Source organism: Patagioenas fasciata, chromosome 5, assembly GCF_037038585.1.
Source record: "Patagioenas fasciata isolate bPatFas1 chromosome 5, bPatFas1.hap1, whole genome shotgun sequence".
Taxonomy (NCBI): Eukaryota; Metazoa; Chordata; class Aves; order Columbiformes; family Columbidae; genus Patagioenas; species Patagioenas fasciata.
Genome location: NC_092524.1, coordinates 69,129,156 through 69,149,279, shown reverse-complemented (window position 1 = coordinate 69,149,279; position 20,124 = coordinate 69,129,156). Strand labels below are relative to the sequence as shown.

Sequence of the window (20,124 nt, the reverse complement as noted above, 5' to 3'; positions counted from 1 at the left end):
CGTTACCTGCAGTACTCAGGGACTTGGAGTTATTACAAGAAGTGCACTCAAAATTAGCTAAAAATATTTGTTAGATATTCAGGAAAACTCGGCAGATACTCAACAGGAGGGAGTTGAGAAAGTAAACCCTTCACCCTTTTACCAGTGCTAATTGTCAGATATTGTTTTTCACAGAATCCTAGAATGTGAGGGGTTGGAAGGGCCCTGGAAAGCTCATCCAGTGCAATCCCCCCATGGAGCAGGAACACCCAGCTGAGGTTCCACAGGAAGGTGTCCAGGCGGGTTTGAATGGCTGCACAGAAGGAGACTCCACAACCTCCCTGGGCAGCCTGGGCCAGGCTCTGCCACCCTCACCAGGAACAAGTTTCTTCTCAAATTTAAGTGGAACCTCTTGTGTTCCAGTTTGAATCCATTACCCCTTGTCCTGTCACTGCTTGTCACCAAGAAGAGCCTGGCTCCATCCTCCTGACACTGCCCCTTCCCATATTGATCCCCATGAATGAGTCCCCCCTCAGTCTCCTCTTGTCCAGCTCCAGAGCCCCAGCTCCCTCAGCCTTTCCTCACACGGGAGATGCTCCACTCCCTCCAGCATCTTGGTGGCTGCGCTGGACTCTCTCCAGCAGTTCCCTGTCCTTCTGGAGCTGAGGGGCCACAACTGGACACAATATTCCAGGTGTGGTCTCCCCAGGGCAGAGCAGAGGGGCAGGAGAACCTCTCTGACCTACTGACCACCCCCTTCTAACCCACCCCAGGTACCATTGGCTTCCTGGCCACAAGGGCCCAGTGCTGGCTCATGGTCACCCTGCTGTCCCCAGGACCCCCAGGTCCCTTTCCCTACACTGCTCTCTAATAGGTCATTCCCCAACTTATACTGGATATATCAATATCGTTGAATAAATACTTTACTTATCCCTAAAGACACCACTTTTTAAAGATCGCTGCTGTAAATTTAAGATATTTTCAAACTACAGATTCAAATTCAAATTTGAAACCTGCAACTGAAGTGATACCAACAAAAGATTCTGTGTTTATCATTATCCACTATGCAGAGACATTTAAGGTTGGAAAGACTCGAGGCCGAATTCTAATTCTAGTCAGAAATCTTGTGTATGAAGGGCACATTTCACCGCTTTCACTAGGAAAATTTGCCACTTTCAAAAGGCATCATATATTAGCTTTCATGCAGCATCCTGCTGTATTTATCCAAGTCAGAAACAAAAGAAACAACCACATGTTCTTGCACTCTCTGCCAGACTTTATTCTTCAAATATATGGGGAAATTTAAGTGTGTGCATGTCTAACCTGATATTAATGGGAGTTATGAGCAGACTCGGAGCCCCCAAGAGACTCAAAACTCTTGCAGCGTTCCAGGTTTAACACAGGCTATCAAAACCAAATCACTTGGTTTAAAACATACATAGTAACCACCCTTCTCTGTTGCTGAAGAAAATCCTACCCAGTTTGCATGGAAAGCATTTAATCTTAAATTTTAAACACACGTAAAGCAAACCTCTGCTCAATCAGGCACACGTGTTAACGCTTCCCTAAAAAGCAAAGGCTCCGCAGTGTGTAAAATCAGCTCAATGTCTCTGTTCCCCCGAAGCTGCGGCGCCTGATTCCTTTCTCTAATTTCACGCTCTCCACTTCCCGGCTCTAAGACACAATGGCTCATTAATTAGCCCGACCTTCGGCGTAACACGGGTCGCTAATCCAGTTACGTCTTTGAAACGTGAAAGAAGAACATCTTAAGAAGTTCCTGAGGATTATCCTATGCCGCTGGTCCTCACAGAAAGAGAAGTTAGGCTATTTTGCACATGAAATGTTTCTCCGAAGGTACCGGTACCTTCAGTTCTGGGAGCAGTTTGTTGTCTTTTGGAAGATGCCTTTAGAAAAACATAAGCTTTATAAAAGCAAATATTAAAACTACGTCAATGTAAAGTCTGTGTTCTCAACAGTGCAGTAATCGAGAGAAAAGTTTGCTGATGATTGGGGTAGTTTGGATTATCAGTAGAAATACTTAGAGATTTAAAATGTATTGAGACCACTCGGTTTTAAGCTCTGCTACAAAATATGGGCAATCCATACAGCGGAGATGTGTGGTTCACGGGTCAAAAGCAATCATCCTTATTTTTACTGATTTAAATGAGGATATGCAAAAAATCACAGCAGACATAATGCAGGCAAGACTGAACTAACAATAACGATAATGATGATGATGATAATACGTGCCAGATATTAACTACAGACCTGGCCCTAAAACAACTGCTATTTTTTGGCTTGAGATTCATTTGTGAAAACTTTGTATTGTATTCTACATAAGATCCATGTTGCATAGTTTCCTTTTCTTCCTTCATACCAATAAACCCTTTGAAATGAAAAGAAGACCACAGAACACACCTGTACACCACCACTAGTATCGCTTTTTACACTGAGAACTCTAAAGTGCTGTTTCTGTTGCTATTTCAAAATGTCAGCTATAGCCACAGGATATTTACCGGTTTAATTAAAGTATTTCCCAGTTAGTTAACAATTAACTTGCCCTTAAAAGTGTTAAAGTTTCCCAACACAACGGGGCAAATAGGAACTTTTTTACATTATGTTCAGCTACTTCAAAGAGCTCCAAACTAAGCCTTTTTCAATATTTTCTATGGTAACGTTATTTTCCTTATTCAAGAACGATTATTGCAGCTCTGAGCTGTCACATTGCTGCTGCCCGCTGGCCTCTCCTCTCATACCTCACACCAAAAACATTCGCTTGCAAGCAAAAAGGCTCACGCTTAAGTTACTTTTTGGCCTTTAGCTGTTATAGCCAAGGGAAATACCTCCCGACCTGAACCTCCTTGCACACCAGAATGAAGAATGTGCAAGTGATCGGTGCTCAGACCGGTGGAGGTTGTTCTACGATAAGTGATGCCTCAAGAGGCAGAATCGCTCATAAATACAGACTAACTGACAACCTGTATGGTAAACCCCCAAAATAACCTCCTACAATAATACCTTTCTACCATCTGCGTCAGAATTCCATCAAGCCTGACGTTTCATCAATGTCATTTCTTAGAAGAGAGAAAACAAGGAAATAATAGTTTGTATTTTCATTCCTCCTCTGTATGGAGAAAGTGTGGTATGCTACTAAAAATTGTATTAATTTGCTCTCTCTCTTTAATTTAGGACTTGGGACAAATAGTTGAATATTACAAATGGATTATTCTGACTCTGCTGGAAGGAGGTGCCTCCTCTACCCCATAATAAGATCAGTTGAGCTGCAGACCAAGAACGCTGCCCTGAACCACACTTGGCTTTTGCCAAACGAACACCAAACTCAGACAGAAGAAACAAGATTCATATTTTACATTTTTAACTATTTTAGAACTCAAGTTCAATAAAGGTTTGCTTAATATAGCTACTTCAAATGTTCATATCAGAGTGACAAATGCTTTTGAAGACTTTTTACATTGTTTTATTTCTCAGATATATACTAATGTGTCAAATCAATGGTTCCATCTCTTCCATTTTCAGAAGAAGTAAAATCTAAGAGGTTATTTAAAAGCTCAGGTTCTCTGCATTAAGGAACGTTTTTAGCAGAAACGAGAGCGTGGCTTCACTTACCTGTAGTAACTCAAAGTAGTGCAAACAGTGATAGACTGGGATGAGCATGAGCCGCGGGAGGACGTATCGCACGGCTTCTTTAAACCCCTCAGCAGTTGACTGCAAAGGAAAAAGAAACAGGATTTTACTTACACTGAAATACTCAGAACGGGAGCGGACAAGGCCCTCAGGTTAGCACTGCTCTGAGCACCAGGGTTGTGGCAGACACAGTGTGTCCCTCCTATATTACCCTATGCTTACACCTAGTAGTAAGGTAGACAAAACACGCAAAACCGTTTTTGTCTAATGAGACTCTTTGTAAGATTCTGAGACACATAAATACTCTGACATCAAGCAAACAGAACCTGCAAACAGCCTTTTCCCGGCACCGCACTTGCCATTTTCCATCAACAGCTTTGAATTCATAGTCTGTATCTCCGAAAATGTCCTTAGCCCCCAAGAATGCCGGCGATCAGCCTCCTTAGAAAGGTAACCTGTGGGGTGGCCTGGATATTTGCTCAAAGTAGTAAAGCCAGAGGACCAATTTACCCAAAAGTCATTGTATAAGCTCATACCCACTTCCAAAAGAACACATTTTACTGTTGGCCACGCTTCGCAGCGGAATTTAAAGGAAACACTGGAATGTTCAAGACCAGCCAGAAATCCCATCCAGTGTAACAAACACGTCACCAGCGTCCCTCCAATGTCCTCTCCTGCTGGGCTCCTTTTGGTGGGGATAGAGTTAATTTTCTTCGTAATAGCTGGTATGGGGCTGTGTTTCGGACTCGTGCTGAAAACAGTGTTGATAAGAGGGATGTTTTTGCTATCGCTGAGCAGATTACACTGAGTCAAGGCCTTTTCTGCTCCTCACACCGCCCACCAGCGAGTGGGCTGGGGGTGCACGAGAACCTGGGAGAGGACATGGCTGCGGACCCAAAGGATAATCCACACCATATAATGTCGTGCTCAGTACATAAAGCCGGGGGGAGAAGGAGGAACGGGGGCATATTCGGAGTTACGGCATTTGCCTTCCCAAGTCACTGTTCTGCGTGGTGGAGCCCGGCTGTGAATCCCTTGTTCTGCTTTGCTGTTAAACTCTCTTTACCTCAACCCACGAGTTTTCTCGCTTTTACACTTCAGATTCTGTCCCACATCACACTGAGTGGGGGTGAGTGAGCGGCTGCGTGGGCCTCAGTTACCTGCTGGGGTTAAACCACGACACCCACCAGTATGTACATTGTGCTCCAATTCACAGCCAACACACCACAGAAACACGGAGGTGTCATCAGGTGCTGAAGAAATTAACACTAGTAGGCCCTCTCCCTCACAAACCGAGAATCACAAGTTTATGACCTAGAAAATGAACTAGAAATCTTTCCCCACTCCCAGCAGTTAACTAGTAGGTTGTAAGATGAGGTTTTCCAAAAGAAGGTGAAACCCCTGTCATCTTCCAGCCCAAGACAACTATTCAACAGAGACCGAACTACCCGCTCTCTTTTTTGGAAATGACCTCCCCTCTCATTTAAGACTTCTGCACCGCTCTGCAGCTGCTCATTCACATCCATGGCCACGCTTGGACCTTCACACCTTGGAGAAGTGTGAGGGCACGTCCCTAGGAAAGGCCAAACCTTTGCGTGGTGAGGAGAGCCACGAGGGAGACCGGACCCACTGTCAAACGACTCCACTGCCAATTTAATCTGGAACAGGGCTCTGGGCTTTAAACTGCCCCAGCAAACCGTACAAACTAAGCTCTACTATAAGGGTTTTAGCTGCGACCGGCACCGACCGAACACTTGCTCAGCAGCTTAAGTGCACGTCTGAACACAAGCTCCATCTTCTGAAGTCTTTAATAGATCGGTGGCGGAAGGAAGGAATAAAAACCAACCAAAAAAATCACAGATGATGTCGCTGGATAGTCCTATTAAAGAAATGATTCCAGACAAACTGCCAGTCGCAGCCCCAATGCTGAACAAAGGAGCCTGGGATATGTAAGAAAATGAAACTATTGTGCCTGGATGCCTGTGTTTGGCATTAAAAGGCAAAACGGCGATAGAAGTGGCAGGTAGGAGAGGTCGCCCTTTATTCTCAAGCAAGAGTTCCGATTGAGGACAAAAAAACCTGCAAAAGACTCACGGATGGGTCAGAGCTACATCAGTTTTCACAGGGAGAGGCAGACTCTAAATGTCCTACACTGAAAAAAGGTCAATCTAAGGATTTTCTTCCTCTCTAGAAAGTTAAGTGTTACTGACAAAATCCAAACCTTTGAAACATAAAAACGAAAGCAATTCAGCATTTCTCATTTGCACTCACCTGGAAGTGGAGAGCAACAGCAGGTTTGGCCATTAAGTTATTAAAATGCTCATGAAATTGTGGAGAGAGAATATCCTGGGACAACGTTTCATACGGATCAAAGGCTTGCTCCTAAATAAAAGCAGAGAATTACATACATACATGAAAGATGCAAGATATTTCTGTTCTAGCTGGTACCATTCATTTGTTTGATAAGCGGATAGACAAGTGGAACTTTTCAAGAAAAGATCAAATTTGCAAAGCAAATATTCAGTAAACCACAAATCTTTTTCACTTCCAAATCTGAAAGGCGCCCAACGTTTTCTCAGCGTTCCTCAATCTCACCGTATTTATTACCAACAGAAACTTTGTCATATTGAAGCAGCGGGAACCAAGAGCAGCTCTTGCTTGCAGTCCACCCACAGCTCACAAACAACGGCAATTTATCTCCGATTTACCGATAAGGACAGAATTGCAGATAAAAAGTGAGACTTAAGGTGAATTTTGGAGACTGTCACCAGGAGGCTTTGTTGTACCACCATTATTTTGGGGTACATCACCTAAGAATGGTCAGTCATAAGCACTGGAGTTTGCACTTATCTGAAAATATCCAATTTGGGACAAAACAGCTGGTCTGAAAGTCCCAAAGGAAAGTGCTAACGACCAAGGGTTTCAGGTGCAAAAATCACGATTCCAGATGGAGGATCCGGCTGCGATTCCGTCACATCAGCTACAGCGGGATGGGATGAAAACCTGACCGCACATGAATTCTTGCAGGAATAGTTTACGAGTGCTCACAGCTCACCTGCCCCAAAGCCTTGTCAGGCTGTTCCGAGTCTCTGCACATTCACGGGGCTGAGTCACTCGTGAATCACCGGGTTAGCCGGAATCAGCACATACCTCTTTCCACCTCACCGCTTGTCAGAATACAGGCTGCAGAATTTGGGAGCACCAGATACCACAAAGGTTCATTTGAACACTGGGGTAAAGCCTGAATTCTTCCATTTGCAGGGGTTCCAAGGGATTTCCCACCTTACTCATGAGGCAGCTGCGATTTAAGTCTTTGTGGGGAGGAGACACAGACCTGCGCTCTCTTTGCACATGCAAATCGTAATCATCGCTCCCAGCTCTCCTCATCAGGTTCTAACCATCTGTCCGTTCACATTAGATTGGATCTGGGAGCGGGGATAAGGGGGGAGGTTTGGCACTTGCAGCAGCTGAAATTATTACAGTCTCTAAACAACAGGCTGGTTTTCTTCAGCAGAATATGAACCCAGTTTACAGCCTGGCTTTTGGGTTTTGTTTCATTTGTTTACTCCACACAGTATCACAGCATGTTTGGGATTGGAAGGGACCTCAAAAGATCATCCAGTCCAATCCCCCTGCTGGAGCAGGAACACCTAGGAGAGGTCGCATAGGAAGGTGTCCAGGCGGGTTTGAATGTCTCCAGGGAAGGAGACTCCACAACCTCCCTGGGCAGCCTGGGCCAGTGCTCTGTCACCCTCACTGAGAAGAAGTTTTTTCTCAAATTTAAGTGGAACCTCTTGTGTCCCAGCTTGATCCCATTGCCCCTTGTCCTATCATTGTTTGCCACTGAGAAGAGCCTGGCTCCATCCTCGTGGTACTCACCTTTTATATATTTATAAACATTAATAAGGTCACCCCTCAGTCTCCTCTTCTCCAAACTAAAGAGCCCCAGCTCCCTCAGCCTTTCTTCATAAGGGAGATGCTCCACTCCCTTCAGCATCTTTGTTGCCCTACACTGGACCCTCTCCAGCAGTTCCCTGTCCTTCTGGAACTGAGGGGCCCAGAACTGGACACAATATTCCAGATGGGGTCTCACCAGGGCGGAGTAGAGGGGAAGGAGGACCTCTCTCAATCTACTGACCACCCCCCTTGTAATACACCCGAGGATGCCATTGGCCTTCCTGGCCACAAGGGCCCAGTGCTGGCTCATGCTCACCCTGCTGTCCCCAGGACCCCCAGGTCCCTTTCCCCTACACTGCTCTCTAATATGTAATTTCCCAACCTATACTGGAACCTGGGGCTGTTCCAGCCCAGATGCAAGACTCTACACTTGCCCTTGTTAAATTTCATCAGCACACAATACAGGAGGTTTATTTGACACCATCCAGAACAGGGGACAATAAAGCTGCATATACAGTTTCTCTTTGCCATACCGGCCAAGAAATAAATGAGCAAAGGCCTCCGCAGGAGCGGGAGCTCAGCTGTGGGTGTGGGTTCCAGAGCTATTGCAGTACAACCAGGAGCGGGGAGACACGGCGGCTGCTCCAGCAGAAGCAGAGAGCAGGGCTGCAACTCAGAACGGAACCTTGCACGCAAATCTATTAGCGGAGCCAAACCAACACATCATATTGATTCTGTGCTTTTTCAACTTTTTACAGCGTTTTAGGAGTGTTTTCTTTTTCTTCCGCTCAGACTGTCATCAGTATTTTGAAGTTTTGGGTTTGTTTTTTGAACACGAGATTGAAACAAGCTGCATTAGCCATCTGCTGCGAGAGACTAATTCAAAAGGGTGTTTTACACTTGCAGCGTTGCACAAGTTAATGAAATAGGGAGGCGTTAACTTGATGCCTGTGTAAATTATCTGTTATCTGGATTGGTGCTGGTACCTTTCAGCCCCTTTTGCTGTAGTGCTGCATCCCACCCTTTTTCACTTTGCAGATCCCTAAAACTTCTATGGAAACACCAACACCAGTATAACAGATTTACAATCTGCCCATGATTGCCCTGCTTTATGAGCTGCTTTCTGAAAACCAGAGTAGCCACAGACACCCTCTGCCCTCATTTCTGAGGCTCTCCCCACTGCCTGAATTATCTAAAGAGATTATTACCTAAATTACCTAAAGAGATTATCTCGGGCAATCGGGAAAACATCCAGTAGTAATTAGAACTGTAAAAGTTACCACCAAGTCCAATTCTTTGAGCAGGCATTAACAAATATCCGTCTCCCACTCACATGTGTCAGGCAGCAAGTTTTCAAATTGCCTCCACACCAGGAAAGAAATGTTTTATTTGCCCCATACCTCATTATCTCAAAACCACAGCAACATTTCTGCTTAAAGCTTCCAGAGAACCTGTCCAGCCAAAGCAGGAAGATTCCAGCTTTCAAGGGCTGTTTGGTTTTTAATTATCCTTCCAAATAAATTGAAGGACCTTTATAATGGCAACACTAAGGGAACAAACCTGGCGGTAAGATAGGCAGAGCAAATAAACACTTCACTTTATCTCTATTTAACGATCCCTTTTGCAAATATTCACAGAGAGACGCTCTCAACATGCGAGACGATCAAATGAACAGCGTAGTTATTAAGTAGGTCTTGTTCCATATTAATTGAATTATTAAGTTCAAACTTAAAAGAATAAAAAGAAGGTTTGAAGAGTAATTTGTTTTTCATCTGCATTTTTCAGTGAATGGAAATCAAGTGAGATTTTTACTTGTTGAAGGGGATTTGTTCCCAATTAAAGCACAGGATGCCTAAGAGTGGCTTTGGCAATAAACGGAGATATTTCTGTTTCCCAGGATAGTCCTTTTGTTCAGTGGTAATATAACAGCTACTTGCTTGAAATCATTGCTCAAATGCTTCTCCTTATCATGATAATAATAATTATGCTTTAACAACTGAAGAACTCGGACCTAGTCAAGTGGACTTTCCTACTGATATTGTCACATGATGGGTTTGGTGAAGTAACACCATGCAAACTTTATCTTTATAGGGTATTGGTAAGTGAGTGGCATCTGCCCAGATTAAGAACATGTCTTGTTTGAGTGAGGTCACAGTCCAGAGTAGCACAAGTCGCTCCTCTTGCAGATCTATGTCCCACTGCTGTGATTTCTGCGACAAAAATCGATGCCCAGAGAAATGGCAGCACCACGTTCTCTCAACAGGCAGCCCCAGGTAGTTTTCAAATCCACATCCCTACAGGACCGTAGCAATTAATTCTCACTCTGAAATTAAGATTCTAGTTACCTGCTCGATAGTGATCCTGTGATGGGTAGAAAACACGCTTTAGCTTACCTACTAAAGCATGGGTAGGGAAGATCTCCGTTCAGAGCTTATTAAAAGGACATTTTACAACTGCAAACTTATCAGAGATAGAGACATGACCCCAAGTGACTTAAAAACCCGCACAAACACAAGAAAGCACCAAAGCGCCATACCTCTGCCAGATCCTCGAAGCAGCTGCCAGCCAGAGGATGGGGACTACTTTCATCAGTCATTTCGACAGTATCCTCGATCAATCCTAAAAGCTTCACTGTCAGCTCATGAATATCCGAAATGTTGCTAAATATCACATCGATATCCTGCAAACATAAAACGCATCTTAGTAGTGTTTAGAATAGTTTATTTTGCTTATGTAAATATCGGAGCGTTTTTGGTGAAGCCTGAACCAAGAGGAGCCAATAAAAGACAAGGAAGACAATGAAATGACGTGGCGTTCCCCGCGCTGCAGGCCTGCCCGGGCACATCCCGCCTTGCCCAATGCTCCCCCCAGTGAGGTTTGATTCTTGTCTCTCAGGACACAAGGGAAATGAGGCGATATAAAGCAGCTCCAAGTCAGACCCTCTAAACCACAGGTAAAACTCAAGCAGCCACGTGGCTACGTTGGCAGAACACTCCCTGGGCATGGAGGAGGAATCGGCAGCTTCCTTCTCCAAATGGTTTTACATTTTTCAAATCCATGTAGAAGGAGGCAGCCCCTTCCCATGACTGCTATTTCCATTCTGAAAGGCGATTCTTGAGCCTTCTCTGCCCCAACCCAACGCTGCCGAGCTTGTGCGACCTCCTGCCAGGACCACGGCAACCGCTTTGTGCCAACGAGCAGCCTCAACGTTTCTCACACCCATTCTCATATAAGAATACTCCCCAGCTCCAAAATATCGCTCCCTTCTTCTCCCATCCTCTTTGTTTCAACATTGTCCCTATGTTTGCACAATTCTCCTATCAGTCAGTGAGGAACCTCCAGACCCAGCTGTAAGATGAATCATAGAAACATTCTAGTTGGAAAAGACCCTCATTGAGTCCAACCATAACCCACCCCTGTCCCTGCCCCATGTCCTGAGAACCTCTGTCCGTCTGTCCAACCCTCCAGGGATGGTGACTCCAGCACTGCCCTGGGCAGCCTGTCCCACCACTTCACAACCCTTTCCATTCAGGAATGTTTCCCAATATCCGATGCCTCCTGCTCCCTCTCCTCAACCCGCGGGTACCACCTGCGAATCCCAGTTCAGGTTCTGCTGGCCTGGTCCCTCCTCCTTCCTCCCACAGCAAAGCTTCACTCATCTCTCATTATCGCTGCTTCTCTTAGAAGAGCTGTGCTCCTCTTTTTAGGTTCCAGCATCCCAAAACCAGAATTTGCCACACATATAATTTCAATCAAATATTTCAATCGCTGATCAAATAGAGATTCCCTTCCCAGAGAATCCAGAGCCGAGGGCTGTTTCCCTGGCAGGTTCTGCAGACAGAGGTGCCCTGGGGCAGACTTCAAATACCAGTTCAGCATTTATCTCCGTGCAGGCAGACAACTGCCAATCTCTGTGTTAAGCAAAAGTGTAACTATCACCTATATGAGCAAAGGACTCCAGTTATTGCTGCCATCTGACAGGGAATCGCATCCATTAAGCACTCTCATGCTATTAACGTCGATTCCTCCGTTTTATTTCATATACAGTCAACACTCGTTACACACAGACATGCAACAAATCAAGTTTAATTTTACCTCCAACGCGGTGAATGTGATATTGATACGTTATGGCTGCTAGCACAGCAATTAATGTTACGCATCAATAACCTATTAAAGGACTTACATTAGGTGTGAACAATTTTCGGTTTGATAGGAAAGCCTCCCGAAATACTTTGATGATCAGATTCAGCTCCCGCAGATATTGCCTTTCTTCTGCTATTTCGTTTCTCACTAGGTCATAGTAGTTGAGTTCCCCCGAAGAAGAGGGTTCGTCTTCGCAGAGAGAAACCAACCCAATGTCATCCTGATCAAACATATCCATCAAAACCTAGCAAAGAAACAGAAAACGTTATATGCGAGCCTGATTTTTACACTTGGCTCAAGCTCGGCTATTTCAGAGAAATCCTTTGAGTTTTTAATACAATACTTTCTGTGATCACTTTCACAAGGGAGTAACATTTAAACTTTGGCAGCAGAAGGCTGGATCACTTGCCAAAGCCATTTTCTCCTTTATAAGTCAGTAAAACCTAGAAAACAAGTCACAATTCATGCAGAACCAACTCTGAAAACAAAGCATCTTGCAGCAGCCTTTGACAAAACCCTCCTGATACAGATGAAATCACACAAAAATGTTTCTCCTTTTTATAAGGATGAAAACTAAGTATCTTTTCTGTATTATAAAAGAAGGAAAGAGCTGTAATGACAATGCGACACCAGGAGGGCAGTAAGCTGGGAAATAAAGGACAAGATAATTTTCTATCCTTACATTGTTTTGTAAGCGCTACCACTGTTTCAAAACTGAATAAGCTCAACTTAAACTTAGGTCTTTACTTGTGACAGGTCAGGCATGAATAAGGAGAAGCTTCTATATTTGAATAAAACCAGTCTCTCCCTCCTATCCCACTTGATCTTCTAAACATAAATTCAAAAATCACCTCTGGTATTATCTACCTTTGTATCTGTGAATTCTTGTAATGCCCCCTCCTTACCTTATCAGCACACATTGATACTTTAATGTCCTGCTGGGAGATCTCAAAGTGCCTGATGTTGAAAACATAGTTTCCAGCCAGCTTTAAAATGTCAGCTGAGATGTATTCCAAGACAGCCACGATATACAGAGAGACGTGGTAATCCACCTTGTACCCCAGGACCTCCTGCAAATTGAAAATAAGAGGGGAAAAAACAAGCTATTTATTCCAAAAATTCACTTGGAATGACAATGAACACATTGAGTTTTCTGCTGAAATTCATCTGGCTGTGTTGATAATTTACAGTAGCGTACCAGGCAGGGCAAAGGACATCAAATGAAGTTTGACCAGCTGCCCCAGAGGAAATGTTTGCAAATAGCTCCTTGTGCTACTTTGCCATATACTGACAGATGAAAAGCTGCACAAATTTGGGTAAGTCTGGACTCTCCAGAAAAAAAACCTCAATACACTTTATTTTAAATTGTTCTTGATGGAAGAAGTTGTCTTTCATGAAACTACACACTGTGTGTTCAACCTGGTATGTACTGTGATCCATGTTAGTCCATTCTTTACATTTGGCTGAGAAGCTAAGCTGTCTGCATCCTTCCGTCACATAAAATAATTCAACTTTAATGATTAAAGTCTGAACAGAGGAAAAACAGGCTGAATATTGCACATTCTTATTGTAACACATGCTGGGTGTTCTGCAGAACATGCACCACGTAGCTTCTTATTTGGGGCAGGATCATTAAGAATAAGTGCAGGTAAATCCAAGCATTTGAATAACGTGGTCTTGTTCTTGTTGTATTTCAACGCATCTTCTAAAATCAGATTCTGTACCTATGTCCACACGCTCCTAAGCAAGACTTGACTTAAAAAAGCCAGTGTTGTCTAGGAAGGTCTTATTTAATGCTGTTTTCTTCCCTAACATCTCTTCTGCTCTTATTAACCCTCAGAAACGAGGACATTGTGTATAAGAACAGTGATTACACCTCAAAAAGTGCTTTAGTTTCTGCTTATGCTTGAATAATGTTTTCTTAATGCAACTGGTGCCACAACGCTACCACTGGAGAAAAGCATTTTTGAAGCTATGAATGAAAAGCAAAATCAACAGTGAAAAGAAACAGCAAAAAAGAGCAGTGTTTGAATCAGATTGAATTAAACATCAGTGATTTAACCCTGGTTTATTGTCATCGTCACTCCTGGCACTCCAGCCACCCGGGTCGGTACCAGAACTATATGATCTGAAACATTCTGGGGGTGGAGAAATGATGGGAAACACCAAAATATTCCCTCATCCTGCGTGGAAAAACCCTGACTAAAGCCAACGGTCTCGCAACCCTATAAACAGCGATCCTGGTCCTATGTGATGCCCATTGAGCTCTCCTGGATCAGCTACGGGTGATTTTGTGAGGACCCAAAGGCCTAATTTTGCGTGGCCCGATGATCAACCGCTGCTGGATGCCGACACGTCAAAGTGAGTCATTTATAAAACCCACTAAAGGGAAATTCTAATTGTAGGTTAACCTTTGTGTGCAATTTCATTTTACAAGTGTCTATTCCTCTGATTGTGCGTTTTAATTTACCCTTCTTGTGTGTTTTAGTTAAGGAAACCCCGCTATAAGTTTAGTGTGAACCTTGCCATTTACAAATCTTTAACTCCATTGCTATTTTGATTGATTATAACAAATATCCTTGAATGGCTCTGTTAAATTGGCTGATAATTAAGTGCTATGAGTAATTACACAACCCAACCTTGTAACTTACCACAAAGTATCACTAAGTTCTAAATTGCTGCTAAATCGAAGCTGTGTAAGAATTATTTTCATGACAAACTGGAATCAGGGATAGGATGGCAAGTTGTGGCACAAATGACTTACAAAAGCACAGGATCATCCCAAAGCCCAGTTTTCCAAAAGACAGGGTGTGAAATAATTGGTCTGACTGGGAAGCATTAGAGAAGCAGCAAAATGCTGGGGGGGGTTCAACTAAGGATGGAAAACAGAAAGGTGTAATTTGTAAAACACCAGGAACGTGTTTAGAAGGAATGTATCAGGAAAAGTATTAAACAAAAAAGATGAAATGGAGGGATGTAAAGCCACTGAGCTGTCACTGTCTTTGAGGGAGAACAAGTGCAAAAACAACTTCAGGGAGCCCATTTAAAAATACAAAAATTAGGAGAAAATGTTGAAATGATTCAAAACATAGTTCAAATTAGAAAACTAATGGCATTCCCTGAGGATTGGGGTAGGAACGTTTGCAAAGATTCAAGCCTATCCCAGACAGAGGCGACCCCCTGCTCACCTGAGTCTCCCCCATACGCTGAATTACAGAATTGGAAGAAACTATGGGGTGGAGCTGGAGTCAGCACTAGAAAAACACCCCCCCTCCATCTGATTCACACGGTCAATTTACAAAAACGCTGCAGCCGTAAGACCAGAGAAACCAAAACGGAATTTTTATGTGTGTTTGCTTAACCGCCGGGGCCAGGATTTTAGTAAGTGGGGATGAACCAAAGGGGTTGTGGGGACTCAACTCCCCAAACGCCCCCCATTCAATAACCAGCAGAGTGGCGTAACTGGGCTATAGGAACAGATGCACTGGAGGGAGGAGAACCATTCGTCATACCTATAAAATCTTTAGATGAGCTCTCGGCTGCAGTGATGAGAGCAGCCTGTACACATGACATTCCTATCCCAAAAACCATAGACTTTGCCACGCAAACCCATTAATCAGTGGAGCCCCAGCTGCTCTGAAACCTTACCTCACTGCAAACTGAGAGGAAATTAAAAGAGATACTGAACATAATGCTCTTTTAGCCATAGAGGCTGATGGCGATGCCGCACCAAGAGCATTAAGACATCTCCGCACCTGGGGAGAATTAACCCACGACACGATAAATTATGGATGAGAAATGGGATGGGATGATATAACCAGTGGAACAAAAAACAACAAATAAAAATGTTAGACAGGTTAAACAAACACCCCAGAGTGACCCTCAAGGACCGGAGCCCACTAATCGACAATTGTCCAGGAAGAATAAATGAACTATGGAGAAAAGCCTCAGCATCAGGCCTTCCTAAAGCCGCCATTCACAGTGAGCCTATGAGCGTAATCCTAAATCTAATTCAAGTGTGCCAAAATCGCCACGATGGCAAAAGGGGAGAGCGTGTCCCAAGTGCTCTGGTGCAATCGCCGCTCAGAGAAAATGTGATGGCCCTTTCCCCTTCCTTGGAAACGAACTGCAAAATACGAGACCAAAAAACATAGAAAGCAGGACAACGATGGGGTCTGTCCGTCCGGTGAGTGCACACGTACCAGTGGCTAATGAAAGAGGTCCTTAGATTTAATTCCAGTTGGTCCTTGATGGAAATTAGTAACATTTCTAATAGACACAGGAGAACAAATCCCAATACTAACACAGCTGAGTGTGTGACCCAGACAGCAAAGAAAGCGAAATTCCACCTGAAGGATGTCAAAATCTTTAGGCACTTGGTGGATTGCAGGTAGTGCTGTGGTTCCACCAGCCACCCTGAGCAAAACAGAACCACAAATCTAATCTAGAAAAGAATTACAATTTACGGGTACTTTAGGATACTGGAGAAAACAGGTAACCTGCATTGTCTATCATTGCTTACCCACCGTATTGGCTTTTACGAAAGGGAATACTCTGGAAATGGAAAGCAGAACATGAATCATAGAATCATTTTGGTTGGAAAAGACCCTCAAGATCACTGAGTCCAACCATAACCCACCCCTGTCCCTGCCCCATGTCCTGAGAACCTCATGTCCGTCTGTCCAACCCTCCAGGGATGGTGACTCCAGCACTGCCCTGGGCAGCCTGTTCCAATGCCCCACAACCCTTTGGGGAAGAAATTGTTCCCCACATCCAACCTCAACCTCCCCTGGTGCAACTTGAGGCCGTTTCCTCTGCTCCTGGCGCTTGTTCCTGGGGAGCAGAGCCCGACCCCCCTGGCTCCAAGCTCCTTTCAGGCAGTGCAGAGATCAGAAGGTCTCCCCTCAGCTCCTGTTCTCCAGCTGAACCCCCCAGGTCCCTCAGCCGCTCCCATCACACTTGTGCTCCAGCCCCTTCCCCATCTTCACCAGTTTGAAGAGGCGGTCAAAACCCTAACACAGGAAATAAAAACGTTATCAGTCACCAGGACCAGTGTACCCTGACAACCTTATTACAGTCAAATGCGGCAGTGTTGAACATGGTACTCACTGTCACCTGTTTCAAACCGGCCCTAATGGACCAAAGAGATCTTTACTATTCAGCACAACAGCAGTGACTGGGACAGAACAGAGACACCCCGAGTGGGAAAAGGAACTTTTGTCTGTAGTCCCAGCAGTTAAACAAGTTGGGCCTCTAAGGGGTAACCCATCCAGAAAACCCCACCGAGACTTGCATTGCTGTTCCTGTGCAGGTCCGGTACTGGGTACGATACCAGCGCAGCTCCCGGAGATCGGGTTCATCTCAGGATTTTGCTCACCAGAGCCATCATCACCAGCACAAACCCAACTCTGTTCACGCGCCAACGCATGCGACGCATGGGGTGCAGACCCTCACTGCCTTTATTTGCCCTCATCAACATGGGAACTCCAGTCCATCCCGCACCCATGGCTGACACACACGTACGGTGCAGAATTTACTACATAGGGCAGGATGCAATTTCATGTTTCCCCGATTCCTACCACTGCTACTACTCCACAGGTTATCCCGCCTGTGCACAGCTGTGCAGCTTAACTGTGGAACTGTCTTGTCTGTCTCTTCACTTGTGTGTGTTTTAATTTACCTTTTTTGTGTCTGTGTGTTTCAGTTAAAACCCTGCTGCAAGTTTAGCCTGGGCCTTACCTTTACTAACCTTTAACTAAGTTGCTATTTTGATTGTAACAAATTTCATTGAATTACTGTTAAACTGGCTGATGATTAAGTGCTATTAGTAATTATAAAACCTACCCGTGTAACTCACCACAAAGGATGAATAAACCCTAAACTGCTGCTGAATCAAAGCCGTGTAAGAATTCCTGTCACAACGACCTGTTATAATTAACGTGACGTCTAAAAATTGAGATGGCCACTCTCCTCAAAACCACCAACAATAAAGTCTTTTATTAGGTCCTTTTTACGCCTTTGCAGAGCTCGTGATTTTAAACCCAAGGCACCAGTGACATTCAACAGTAACTGAAAGGACACTGACACACATCTTAGTTGACAGTATACAAAGAACAGGATCTACTTGTTCTCTCTTCTATTTTGGTTTCTACAGCATTTTGAAACAAATAAAGGCACCAAAACAGAGCTGCTGAAGTAGGTAAGGTATTTGAGTTTGTTTGGGCTTTATTTATGTTAAAAACGAACTAGGCATGTTTCAAAGCAGAGTAGTATATAACACACTAACGTCTAGAACATGATGAATTTAAGGACCTACATTTATTACGTAATACAACATACTCATCCTGTTCTATGGTGACCCTTTACTCTTTCAACCAACATGAGAAACTTACCTAATTTCACACAAACTAAAGAAATACTTTAAAGGTTATGCTGGAGGGTGTGTGGTGGGCAGAGCAGCAGCCATCAGGTTGTGGGGTTAAGTACCTTTAACAAAGGATGTATTTTGTCCACAGGCAGCAGGAGAGGGTTTCTTCTTTTTCGTTTCTCTATAGCAGACTGCGCATCAGCAATCGCCCACTTGTCTATTGGATGAGGAAATGTCTTTTGAACGCGCTCCTGTCCAAACATAACGAGTGCACTTAGATTAACCGCAGTAATCAAAGAGCAGTTGAAAAAACAACACAACAGCAAATTACTTCCCCTGCAGTAGAGACAATTATCCTCCTCCTCAGTGTTTGTAACGCCTTTTGCTAACTGTTCTCCCCTTCTTACCCAACTCGGCTTCACTCTTTTCAATAATCACAAACAGCCTCACTTCCCTAAGCACGACGAACTCTTTCCAGTCTCCTACAATGACTCCGCTCGATGATCTTCACAGCACAAGAGCAGCGAGAAACCTCAGCTGAGAGCAGGAGCCCAAAATATAAACAACATCAGGAAACACTAAATAGTTTACAGTCTAAAGGAAAAAAAACCCAAGTTGTTACTGTTCCTGTTTCATAAAAGTTCAGACCGTAACTTGTCCTACATCAGAATCAAGTTTATGGCAGAAACTAGGAGAAGCGTTGTGATTAATGAAAAGTCTGGCTTAAGACTTTGGGCTCCACAAACTCACACAGGAGTATCTTCCCCATTGTGGCTGCAGTTTACAGTTTGCCGTGGTAAACTGGAGGCAATTTCAGGTCACTTACATATAAATTCCCATTGTAACAGGTGAGACAACCCCCCTAACAGAAGCAAGTGCTTTGGGCAGCAGCCCTGAGCTGAACACGTGGAACACCCCAGCCCTGCCCTCCACAAAGTTCTCCAGGCCCCTCGCTGCAGTCTCTGCCAACTGTGGAATTAAATGCTGGAAAAACAACTCTAAACTGAACTCTGACAACTGTTTTGATTTTGGAAAAACAGATTTAAGTTGGATAGCTCGGAGCGAGCAGCCATCACTTGCCGCTACACAGCCCACTACCATGGCCCTGCTCCACGTGGCATCCCCAAGCAGCTGTGGTGCCACCTCAGTCTCTGCTTTGGAGCTGTAACCTGGGCCACAATGAGGGTGACAACCCTCTGAGGTTTTCTAGATGAGCTGAAGAATGATCCAAAGAAAAATGGTGAAATCTATGTGTCCCTTTGAGAAAAAGATTTCGGCATGTATCTTGAAATTGACCAGGAGGCCTAAGGTCTTCTGAGGCAGCTTTTAAATATTCGCACATGGCTACTGAACGCTCAGCTTTCGGCATCGGCCGTCCGTGCAGGTAAACACATGGGGACCTTTCCTCGTGGGTATTGGTTGAAAGCTCTGGGTTGTTCCACCAAAATCAACCTTCCTTGGGATTCTACCATGAGACCGCCCATAAAACAGATGTAATGTGTCATTCAGCAGTTTTCAGCAGGACAGTTGACCAGAAACACCCGCCTTCTGCGCTCCCACCTCACTGGGTCCCAGCATTCTGCTGGGAGTGATTTGAAGGGCTTTTTCTATTTATAAAACCTTCATAATTTGACATTTTAGACTTTGGATTTTGCAAATACTTCAATATAATATTATGCATGAATAGGTCCATTAACTCCAGGCTGTTGTGGAAATATCTGCACGATAAACTTGAGAGATCACAGCTCTCCTGTTTTTCCTTACAGCTAAAAGCAGCTGAGGAGCAGAGCCAGAAGCCTTGATTCATGGATCTCGGGTGCCTGTTGCTGGTACAACCTCACCAACAACTTCCAACACAAAACCCAATCCTACTTTCCCCGCTCTGGAAGAGTCTGAATCTATTTACCTACAGAACAATAATGTTTTGGGGAACCTGTTACCACTATTTCAACCTAGCTCTGTGTTTTTAAATGAAATAAAAGTTATAACATTCATAGCTTTTAAATGCCAGGTATATTCAAAATACAACACACAGGGATTTAGTGTCTGCTGTGATATTCATAAATACAATTCAGAGAGCTGCCGGTTATCTC

At 44.2% G+C, this 20,124-nt stretch overlaps 1 protein-coding gene across 1 annotated transcript in view; it reads right to left on the bottom strand.

Moving 5' to 3' along the window:
- SOS2 (SOS Ras/Rho guanine nucleotide exchange factor 2) overlaps positions 1–20,124 on the bottom strand; it is a 55,757-nt gene that overhangs the window by 23,199 nt on the left and 12,434 nt on the right. Inside the window, exons 3-8 of the mRNA XM_065839311.2 lie at positions 18,151–18,282; positions 12,570–12,734; positions 11,705–11,908; positions 10,058–10,201; positions 5,896–6,006; positions 3,607–3,705 (exon numbers count right to left, since the gene is read on the bottom strand). Coding sequence (XP_065695383.1) covers positions 3,607–3,705; positions 5,896–6,006; positions 10,058–10,201; positions 11,705–11,908; positions 12,570–12,734; positions 18,151–18,282 — 855 coding nt within the window. The remainder of the gene's footprint in view (positions 1–3,606; positions 3,706–5,895; positions 6,007–10,057; positions 10,202–11,704; positions 11,909–12,569; positions 12,735–18,150; positions 18,283–20,124) is intronic.